Genomic DNA, 12,301 nt, shown 5'->3' on the forward strand with positions numbered 1-12,301 from the left:
TTATCATAATGCTTTGTTGGATAGATGTCACGCAGGCTCTAGGAGCTCCCTTTCTAGATCCTAGAAATATGATTTCCCCCATTTTAACATCTCTAAATTTGATTTAGACTAAAATTGAATGTGGAGGATATGCTTTGCTCTCAAGTGCACGCATAAAGCTTGTCCGCAAAGCACTGGCAAAAGTAGCTTAAGGATAATGAATGTGTCAGGAAAAAATAGCAAAGAGACATTTTAATTGTTTAATAATAATAATAATAATAATGTTTATTAATTAGGTAATGAGTGTTGGCTGCGAAAATGAAGTTGACGTTGCTGACTCGTCATCTCCGCAGTATAGTGAACGTGTGCATGCCTATTGAGATAAATGCACCTTTCATTTGGATTACATAATCAGAGAGTATTTGTTTTCGATTCAACCTGGTTCATTTAAAAGTAGACATTTCAAGCTTTCTATATGCCTATGTCTCAGTGCCTATGTCCCTATGCCTATGAGGCAAGTAGCATATACGCCGAGTTTCGGTTCATTGGTGACACGCTCCAGTTCTTCTTGTAGTCGAAGACAGAGCAACTTTGTGCTCTGTTTATTCTTTTCACTGTCAAGTGCTTCATTTGTCGTGTTGTGTGTCTTGTCAGCAGTTATCTTGTCACAAATAGTTCACCTCGCGCTGTTGGCATCGAGTTTGGTGAATGTAGCCACACTTTTGATCTTTTCCACATCTTTTACATCAATGGGGGTTGGGACGCTTGCAAAGTTTCGCGGCAAGTGCACAGTACCAGAGAGTGCTCTTGACGGCACTGGCAAGAAAATAGATAAGTAGGCTAAATAATCAAATTCACAAATATTACACCATTTAAACTATATAAAAAATACATAGGCTGAGTTAGTAAAACAATCTTTGTCAAAAAATACACTTTTTTGTTCACAGTTTGAACGTTCCTGTTTCCATTTGTTTAATTTCAAGATCTGAGGTGAATTATCCATTGCTGTTGTTACAGCTACAAAGCTGGGAGCACTAAATGATATTCAAAGTCACACTGCATGATTTTAACATTAAATAAAGCACATAAACAGTACCTGAAATTATCATTGCCACACTTTGTGTTTGTTGTTCCAGCGGCGATGTCGCAGAAAAATAGAAACCGTTTCTAAAATAGAATCGTCGCGTGTCGCCGTCGCGGCTGGTTAGGACAAAAACTATTCAAATGGAAAACATACCTTTTATCGCGTGTTGCGGCGTCGCGTCACGTGTAGTTAGGACATGGTGTTACACACTACAGTCTCATGTGTGAGCCACGTCTCTGAGCGTAACCGCCATAAAATAGTGTTTTTCCTTTATGCCTCACAATGGTTCTGGCCACAGGCAATCAATGCTGCATGCTTATGGGCTCACTTACCCCTTAGGTATTGAAATTTGGTACCGAATGACAAGGCATTTTTTATACTCAATGGTATTGAGGCAATTTGGTCAGTGCCTAAAAAGTATCGAACTCGATACCCAGCCCTAATATTTACTGTATAACAACATTTATTATTATAATAGATTTACAGTGTAATCGTAATAAATTACGTCAATACACACACAGGCACGCACAGTTATTTTTACATATAGTTAATTTAGACAAAACTTCAAAAAGGTTGAAGATCCCTGATCTAATGCTTCCTGCACCAATCTGCTTATGCATTGTGAGTAACATACCAGTGAAATGAATAAATACGGAATTAAAGACTCACTGTGTACAGTGATATTAACATGGTGATATGTCTCTCCAGAATCAGACTGACACCAGTAAACTCCAGTGTCTGATGGGACAGTGGATCTGATTGTACATGTAGATCCTGTTTGTGATCCCCACTTTGATGATGAACAATTTTCCAGCCACCCGCTGTCTGTGTATCTTCTCACTGTCCATCCATCAGTGTTACTCTGGTCCTCACAGCTCAGAGAGAGAGAGACAGATGTGAAGTGTTGAGTTCTGCTGGGACTGATGATCAGAGACACTGGAGGAGAAACGCCTGACAAGACAATTACAGCTATAATTTGGAAGTATTAAATTTGAGCTTCAAAACTCTCTTTTTCAAAAATGAAAAATACTCACCAGTGACCCACAGTGGTTGTGTGTTGCTGTATGTTGTGTAAACGGCTGTTTTATCTCTCTCTGCTCTGCACACATAAACTCCTGTGTGATTTAGATCAGCAGAACTGACAGTGTATTTTCCTCCAGCTCCTCTGCTGCTGTCTGAGAGGAGCTCATAATGATTCCTGATCCCTGTATAAAGTCAGAATGTTAGGATGTCATCTTAAAGATGTATTTCTACCTAATCTGACCTTTAAAAGCCAATTTAACTTTTGTAAATGTTACAGTTCTGTCTCCTATAGCCCAGCCTCATATACAGAGATAAATATAAGTCATTTGTAGGTTGATTTCCAAGGGAAGTGTAAACACTGGCGCTATTAACCAATTGCAAGAGTTTGGGGAATAATGTTATTGATGTAATCCTTAGTCAGGTTGATTAAGTCATATTGACTTGAATAAACCCAGTTAATTTAGATGTTATCAGGATGAAGCACATTATAACTGACCTGAGACAGTTACAGTGAACCAGCTGAATGTCCAGCCTGTAGAGGAGCCGTTAACCTCACAGTTCAGAGTCACTGGATCTCCTTCAGTCAACCACTTCTGAGGAGAAACACTTAAAACTGCTCTGGGAACTGAAATAGAGACATCACTCATTAATAACATGTTAAACTTGTGTGTGTTTATGAAGAGATGATCAAACTCACCTGATACTGTCAGTGTAACTTCATCACTGAGATGTGACCAGCGTGATCCTCCATGTTAAGCATATTTGAATAAGTATAAGTGGCAAAGCCATGTTATAGTCTACGCAGTGACGTCATTGAAACGTGCGTGCCCACTGTGTATGTTATGAGCATGCGCATAATAAAGTGTTGATGCTGTGAGTTCAAGAGACGATGGTGGTCTATCTGATTTTTCTCCCGTGAATAAATTAATCACTTTTGTGACAGTGACACGCGAGTGACTGCTGCAGAGATGTCTAACGTAACAGGTTATGGGCCCAGTCATTCAGGCCAAAGGTGGTTCAGACTTTTATTTGACGGTGATGAGAAAAATGATGAACTCTGGGAAACGAGATTCCTCGCGCACATGGAGTTGCGTGGCCTCAGAGAAGTAATTTTGGAGGACCCGCAGATAGACAAGGGAGACGAAGAAGCTCTCGCGGATGATGAGGCAAAGAACGGAGAGGCATATGCAGAGCTAGTACAATGCCTAGATAACAAAAGTTTGTCGTTGATAATGAGGGACGCAAAACGTGATGGAAGAAAAGCACTGGAGATTCTTCGCGAACATTACGCCGGAAAGGACAAACCCCACGTTGTGAGTTTGTATTGTGAACTTTCCTCACTCCATAAGGCTAGCAATGAAACGGTCACTGAAAATATTATTCGAGCAGAGACTATATTTACGTCATTGAGAAGAGCAGACGAGCATATTAGTGATGGACTTCAGATAGCTATGGTAGTAAAGGGGCTACCTGATTCATACAAGCCGTTTGTTGTGCACATCACCCAGACTAATGACGTTGTAACGTTCAGCGAGTTTAAAACAAAACTACGAAGTTACGAGAGTACTGAAAAATACGGGAAAAGTGACGTGAATGTAGAAGAAGACAACGTGATGAAGACTAGCGGGACAACGAGATCACGTGGAAGAGGGAGAGGAAAGAAAATGGTTTTGACTTATATTGAGTGTTACACCTGTGGTAAAAAGGGACATATGGCCAGGACATGTCCCGACGAATCCCAGGCGAGAAGAGATGATCGGAAATGGGACACACCACAGCGAGGAAAGGGACGCGGCCGAGGACGAGGCCGTGATCACGTGAAGAAAGCAGATGGAGAGACAGAGGCAGAGCCTACATCTTTCTGTTTCTTCAAGATGAGTGACTCTCCTATTCAAAGGGGAAACAAGAAGGGTCTCATGGTCGACTGCGGAGCCACATCACACATGATCAACGACGCCACAAAGTTCATAACAGTTGACAAGAGCTTCAGGCCCGAGGATCACATGATCGAGCTTGCCGACGGAACCAAGGTGAGCGGGATGGCGAAGATGAGGGGAGAAGCCGAAGTCTACTTGCTGGACAGCGAGGGACGACAAGTGAATATGAGGCTAAAGCAAGCACTATACATCCCATCGTTTCCACAAAACATCTTTTCAGTAAAATCAGCTACAGCTAACGGAGCCGAGATGCACTTCAAATATGGCGATAACTGGCTGATTCACAAGGACGGTACCAAATTCAAAATGGACGTATATGGTAGGCTTTATTACCTTAACACAGTAGAAAGTGAAAATGTTGATGAAGTGTATGGCAGTTATGACATTCAAACGTGGCATAGGATACTTGGTCACTGTCATTTTGATGATGTTGCAAAATTAGAAAAGGTAGTTGAAGGGATGACGATAAGAGGGAAACATGACAGGTCCAATCAAAACTGTGAAATATGCACACAGGGCAAATTTACACAAAGTAGAAACAGACAGGCAGACTCTAAAGCTACAACCGTACTAGAGCTAGTACACACAGACCTATGCGGCCCTATAGAAATAGCAGATAAAGATGGATACAAGTATGCGATAGCATTTACTGACGATTACACTGGAATGATTTTTCCATACTTTATCAAAGCAAAGAGTGACACGACAAAGGCTACAGAAAAATTCATAGCAGACGTAGCTCCATATGGAAAGATAAAGTGTATAAGATCTGATAACGGTACAGAATTTACCGGGCAGGAATTCCAGTCTCTAATTAGGAGTAATGTGATAAGGCACGAGACTAGTGCACCCTACTCACCTCATCAGAACGGAACTGCCGAAAGAGGTTGGAGAACCTTATTTGAGATGTCACGATGCATGCTATTGGAGAGTAACCTCCCAAAGCAATTATGGACATATGCTGTACAGACAGCAGCTCAAATCCGCAACAGGTGTTACAGTAAGCGGCTAGAGCAGACACCTTTCCGTGTTTTCACAGGAAAAACACCTAATCTGTCTAACATGAGGATTTTTGGCTCTGAATGCTACGTATATAAGCAGGATAAGAAGAAGCTGGATTCTAGATGCGAAAAAGGGATCTTCGTAGGCTATGATAAATATAGTCCAGCATATAATGTGTATTATCCCGAGACAGGAAAAATCCTAAAACATAGGCTGGTCAAATTCATCACCAAAGGTAGCGCAGATAGCCAGACTCAGACAGATTGTGACATGGGGGACGAAATTGAGAGATATGGAGATACATCACCAAAAATAGTCAACCAAGGTCAGGAACAGCCTAAAGAGAGTAAAGAGTCCAGTACGGAGGAGGGTCCGACCCAGACAGATAGTACTCAGAGTGAACAGGGAGAAAGAAGGTATCCTACAAGACAGAGAAAAGCTCCAGAATACCTTAATGATTACCAGTGTAAAGCTGAGTGTAATAATGATGAAAGAGAAAATGTAGATTATTTCTACAGAGTGGCTTATGATGTACCTAAAACATTTAGAGAGGCTATGGACTCTAAGAAGTTAAAAATGTGGACTGATGCAATGAAAGAGGAGATGAACTCTTTGACAGAGAATGAGACTTTCACTCTGACGCCACTGCCAAAAGGCAAACAAGCAGTGGGAGGTCGCTGGGTATATGCAGTGAAAGAGAGCCTAGATGGATCTGAGACTTGTAAAGCCAGATATGTTGCAAAAGGGTATGGTCAAGTGGAAGGGATTGACTATAAAGAGACTTTTTCACCGACAGCCAACATGACCTCTGTCCGAGCATTAATGCAAGTGGCTGTACAGGAGGACCTTACACTACATCAAATGGATGTAAAGACTGCTTACCTCCATGCTCCGATGGACTGTGAGGTATATATGGAGCAACCGGAAGGTTTTGAGGTCAAATCTAAAACAGGAGAACACTTAGTGTGTAAACTCAATAAGTCATTATATGGCTTAAAACAGTCCGGACGTAACTGGAACATGTTACTGCATGATCACCTTACAGGGAATGGTTTTGTACAAAATGATGCTGATCATTGTGTCTACAGCAGAGAATCTGAGAACGAGAAAGTGATTTTGTTAGTATGGGTAGATGACTTAATCATAGCAGCGAGTAATAACACCGTACTCAGTGATGTAAAAGAAATGTTGAAGAGAAGGTTTAAGATGAAAGATATGGGTCCACTTAAACACTTCCTGGGTATTGATTTTATACAGTGATGGAGAGATCAAAATGACTCAAAAGAGACACATAAAGAAGATGTTCGCGAAATTTGGAATGTCCGAATGTAAACCGAGATCCACCCCATGTGAACAAAAGTTAAACTTTGACAATGAGGGTGAAGTCATTGACTCAACAGGATATAGAAAGATAGTAGGTAGTTTGATATACATTATGACATGTACTCGACCTGACCTGAGCTGGGTTGTTAGTAAACTTTCACAACACCTAGCAGAACCAAAACAACAGCATTGGGCTACAGCAAAACACCTACTGAGGTACTTAAAGGGTACTATAGATCAAGAACTACACTTCCGAAAATGTGAGGAAAGCCTACAGCTTGAGGGATACAGTGATGCTGATTGGGCAGCCGATAAAAATGATAGGAGGAGCACAACTGGATATTGTTTCAGCTTAACTGAGAATGGTCCAATCATATCGTGGAAGGAAGAGTAGGAAACAGCCAACGGTGGCTTTATCCACCTGTGAAGCCGAGTATATGGCACTAGCTGCCACTACTCAAGAGAGTATGTATCTTGTACAACTACTTAAAGGAATTGATAGTAGTAACCAGCATGTACCAGTCAAGATATATGAGGACAACCAGGGGTGATAGCTTTGTCTAAGAACCCAGTATGCAGACAGAGAAGTAAACACGTTGATATAAAATATCACTTTGTACGGTCTGCACACACAGAAGGGAAAATATCTATAGAATATTGCCCTACTGCGAACATGATAGCTGATGTTCTTACCAAGCCGGTGGCAAAGGCTAAGTTTGAGAACTTCAAGAGGTATTTGTTTGGAGAATAATGTGAACTGGCAGGTGTTTTTATATTTGAGAGGTTTTTAGATTACTGCCAGTATACCAAATGTTTTATTTTGGAGTTATGTATTGTTTTGTTTTTGTTTGCCACTATAGAATGCTATAAACATGTCTTTGAGTGGGAGTGTTAAGCATATTTGAATAAGTATAAGTGGCAAAGCCATGTTATAGTCTACGCAGTGACGTCATTGAAACGTGCGTGCCCCGCGCACTGTGTATGTTATGAGCATGTGCATAATAAAGTGTTGATGCTGTGAGTTCAAGAGACGATGGTGGTCTATCTGATTTTTCTCCCGTGAATAAATTAATCACTTTTGTGACAGTGACACGCGAGTGACTGCTGCAGAGATGTCTAACGTAACACTCCAGTCTCTCTCCCACTACAGGAGTATTTACCTGCGTCAGACTCAGTAACAGAACTGAATGTGTGTTCCTGTCGTTCACTGAAAACACTGGTTGAACCGTCTTTATACCAGTTGTACCGCCAGCTAGTGACTCCTCCATCATATATGTCACATCTGAGAGTGACTGTCTCTTCTCTGAATACATGATGATCACCCTTACGAAAAAGAAGTTTATTCAAGTGTTCTATTAGTATACTTCTTTTAAACTAAAAATAAGAAAGTATACTTTCAGTCTACTTTTTATATACTTCTCAGAAATATACTTTATATACTTCTCAGAAATATACTTTATGTACTTCACAGAAATATACTTTAAATTGCACTTAAGTATACTTGACTTATACTGACAGAAAAGTCTAAGTATATTTGGCCTATACTTGTTGATCGAGATATACTTAAAAGTATAATTAAGTATTCTAAGTATTCTTGGCTTGTACTTGTGTTTACTATTTTGATTGAGTAGCTTATTAAATACTTTTTTTTAAAAACATAATATTACACACCGTCTTATAAACTAACATGTTCAGCTTTATATAGTAACAAACTTTCGGGTGGAATAGCTTATAGAGAAAATAAAATAAGCATGGAAAATAAGTTTATTCAAGTGTTCTATTAGTATACTTCTTTTCAACTAAAAAGAAGAAAGCATACTTTCAGTCTACATTTTATATACTTCTCAAAAATATACTTAATTAAACTTAAGTGTACTTGACTTATACTGAGAGAAAAGTCCAAGTAAATTTGGCCTATACTTGTACTCAATCTTTTGATCGAGATATACTTAAAATTTGAATTATTCAAAGTATACTTGGCTTGTAGTTGTGTTCACAACTTAAATTAATTTTTTTTTTTACATCGTTTTCATATACAGTCTTATGAAACTTTGTTTGAAAATATTGATTAAAATATTGATATAAAACAGATATGTTTCTAATTCTGTGTATCTGAATTTTTGTGTAGGCTAGTCCACTGGTAGTGTACAAAGTATAAAGATTTACTTTCATTTAACTTTTCCCCACCATTGACTGAATTTTCCAGCTATCCATGTTTTCACTGGTATATGGTAGGGGGCGCTATGACACATCTTCTAGTACAGAATCTCTGGATCAAAACACAGGTGAAGAAGAAGCTGAAACAAGTGATAGAAGATTGCTCACTCAAATGTAAAATAATGTAATATCAAACATTGAACAGCTTGTAAATCAAAACTGCTTAATGTTTCCAAATGAAATGAAGCGTAGGCCTAACCCATGAAGAGAAAACGACTGTGAAGCTTTGGGGGTGTTGGACTCAATCAACTCCACCTGTGTTTTGATCATCGTTCTGGATCTGATCAAGGCATAGTCTTTGACAAAAATGTGATTTTCTCAACTATTTTGTTTAAAATGTTGCCTTTATGAAACTTACTGACATTCTGTAGCGTTAAAGGTATTTTTCAAGAATAAAAAAATAACATCTGAACATAGTAGTATAGGCCTACTGCAACTGCAAAAATTTTATATAAATAGTAAACTATAAGTATAATGTTAAGTTCACTTAAAGAAAACTTGTAGAATAAAACTACTAAACTAGTAGTTTACTGAGAGTACATTAAAAGAAAACTTGTAGAATAAAACTACTAAACTAGTAGTTTACTGAGAGTACATTAAAAGAAAACTTGTAGAATAAAACTACTAAACTAGTAGTTTACTGAGAGTACACTAAAAGAGTAAAAATAATATATAAATGGTAAACTATAAGTATAATGTTAAGTTCACTTAAAGAAAACTTGTAGTATAAAACTACTAAACTAGTAGTTTACTGAGAGTACATTAAAATAAAACTTGTAGTATAAAACTACTAAACTAGTAGTTTACTGAGAGTACATTAAAAATAAAACTTGTAGTATAAAACTACTAAACTAGTAGTTTACTGAGAGTACATTAAAATAAAACTTGTAGTATAAAACTACTAAACTAGTAGTTTACTGAGAGTATACTTCAAAGTTGCTACAAGTATTAAAATAGTAAACTACTAGTATACTCATAAGTTCACTTGCAGTACAAATGAGAAACATAATTATGAACTAGTTGTGCACTTAAAGTTTACTACTGTTACACTTAAACATATACTTTTATAAACTTCAAGTGGGCCAATTTAGTCCCAAGTGGTATTAAAATAGTACACTTACAAGTTTACTACTAGTACATATTGACATTAGTATACTTACTACATAAAATATACTTGAACATTACTCAAGTATACTTCATAAAATGAACTTGAAGTATACTTTTTTTTCCGTAAGGGCATGGTTTAATGGTCACTTTGGGTTTTGGTCTTTCTGTAAACCAATAACAATTCACAATGAAAACAATGTGCTTTTTTAATGTATAAATATGGTTTCTTGATTGCAAAATATACTTGCTAAATCAGGTTAGACTTTAGTGTTGTTCTCCATACCTACATGTTGCTATATAGTAGTTTTTGTTAAAAATGTTGATGTTAGATAAACTAGAATACAATTGTTTCTGACCAGTAGGTGTTGCTGTGACCAAACCAATGAGGACTAAAACTTATATATATATATATATATATATATATATATATATATATATATATATATATATATATATATTTTTTAAAAAGTGTTACAGAGATGCATGCATTATGACTTACAGCTTTTTTATGAAACGTTAGGCTGTAAATGGCGGCCACGAAAATCGACAGTGGTTGTGAAAAACATTTCACATATTAGACTTCAGAAACGGAATAATAGACTGACGATGTTAAAAAAGGCAACGTTGTTAGATAGGCAATAAGGTGTATTTAGTCCTATAAATGTAACACTAATATTTTTCAGCTGGCTTGAAACAGTTAGTGTTGATGAAATGTATAAATCAAATATAATCACCTTCAGTGTGTCCAGAGTGGATGTTTGAAATCAGCACTAAAAACACAAAGAGAAAACCTTTTTTTCTCAAAGATATTTTTCAGACATATTATAACAGTAGCCTATGTGCCTATTCTTGTGAAACACCATTATAAGCTCAAATGTTCTTATTTCTCGTGAGGCTTGTCTACTTTGTCTAGAGCTAAATTCATCTGTATGAGTGCAGATGATGAACTTATTTGATAGATTTTGCAATTGCAGAGAAAACTGTTTCTTCAAGTCAAAATTCTGATCATAAACAGAGGAATGAAAATAAACTCTCATTGCCTATTTACAGAACTCTGTGTCCCATTCACATCAAATGCAAACACTTAATGCAATAAAATGGCTTATAACTCTATCTTACACTTTATGAATTAAACCTAAATTGCAAAACTGTTGATAACTTGGTTATGTTTTACCTGATGATTTTCTTCATGCACATTATTTCATGTATACAGTAGGTCTATTGAAATCACTGTACGTTGTGTTATACATTAAAAATAAGGAAAAAAAGAAGAAAAGAATATTATATATATAAAATGTGCTTATGCATTTTACTACAAGGCTGTGCTTTTTAATTTAGTGTTACTATTTCAGTCTTAGTCATTTTAGTTTTAGGCCAGCGTATTTATTTGCTCAATATTTCTTACAAAGAAAATTATTTTAAAGGAATAACGCTTTTAAAGAAACTACTCAAAAAAGTGCAGTGAAATATACACTGTTTTAATGTATAAGCAACTGAATGTTGACATCAAATGTATTTGCAATTACTGTCAACCACAGGACCAAATTGAAAGTAAATAAATTAAATAGAACACTGAAAAGATGCAAAAAAATTCAACATGAGAAAAAAAAAAATATTTTGCATTGCGTCTAAATGACATCAGTCCATTTATTCTGGAAGGAGTTTTGTAATCCAGTGCCTTAGTGAAGTTTCATGTTGGATAAAGGTGTCTGTCATAATAAATATAATGTAATGTAAAATTCACTGACATACAGAGAAAGAATACATACAGAGAAAAAAAAAATACTCACAGAGTAGAAGAGGAAGTTGCCTGAGCTCCATACCGACTGAATAATGACAGATGGTTGAAGACACAGACTGTTAAAACCTTAAGACTTAATCTGCAATATGAAACGCCAAAAGAGTTTATACTGACGTTCATCTGGTTGTTTCATGTAATAATGGTACTGGCTTTAATAACAAATTCATGCAATTAAAAATAAAAGCAGAAAGTAGTGAAAACTGCTTGGTTAACAGAAACCACACCACGAGTATTGCATAATCTGCGGCAACAGAAGTAAAAGTTAAAAGTTGCCCAATTCTGCTGTGTGCAGTTCACAAAATTCTGCGGGGAAACCACAGACGTGGCAACCCTTGCCTGAACTCATCTCATCTTTAACCAGATCTCTGATACTGGGTGATTTACAGTATGTCTGTACCTGTGAAGTGTGAACTGTTTAATATTCATATACCAGAACCATAGTGTGTCTGTGAATTTAGTTAGAATAAAATTAAAGTTAGAATATTATGCCCACTTGTATGAATGGCTAATAGAATTAGAAATGAGCAATCCTTTTACAATCAGCATCTGTTGCTGAGCTGTTATGGGAACAGTGTGATCATCGTGAACTGCACACAAATAACACATGGGAAATGCAACAGAAAGCACTGGATAAACTTCACATAACTAAATGAATAACATAATTATCTGACTACTATAATTCTAAAGGTCTGAGATCTCATTTCTGCATTCTTCAATGTTCCAGTCCTTCATGATTTCTGAATAGCCTTATTATTTTATATATATATATATATATATATATATATATATATATATATATATATATATATATATATATAAACTCCTATT

The 12,301-nt window shown here is 36.7% G+C and overlaps 1 protein-coding gene across 1 annotated transcript in view; it reads right to left on the reverse strand.

Moving 5' to 3' along the window:
• LOC309475908 (uncharacterized protein) overlaps window positions 1–11,705 on the reverse strand; it is a 46,141-nt gene extending 34,436 nt beyond the window's left edge. The window contains exons 1-5 of the mRNA XM_082138892.1: window positions 11,463–11,705; window positions 10,407–10,442; window positions 2,583–2,711; window positions 2,098–2,268; window positions 1,733–2,014 (exon numbers count right to left, since the gene is read on the reverse strand). Coding sequence (XP_081995018.1) covers window positions 1,733–2,014; window positions 2,098–2,268; window positions 2,583–2,711; window positions 10,407–10,442; window positions 11,463–11,493 — 649 coding nt within the window. The 5' untranslated portion in view covers window positions 11,494–11,705. The remainder of the gene's footprint in view (window positions 1–1,732; window positions 2,015–2,097; window positions 2,269–2,582; window positions 2,712–10,406; window positions 10,443–11,462) is intronic.
• Between the last annotated feature and the right edge of the window lie 596 nt (window positions 11,706–12,301).

Source organism: Leuciscus leuciscus (assembly GCF_965113295.1).
Source record: "Leuciscus leuciscus genome assembly, chromosome: 1".
NCBI lineage: Eukaryota > Metazoa > Chordata > Actinopteri > Cypriniformes > Leuciscidae > Leuciscus > Leuciscus leuciscus.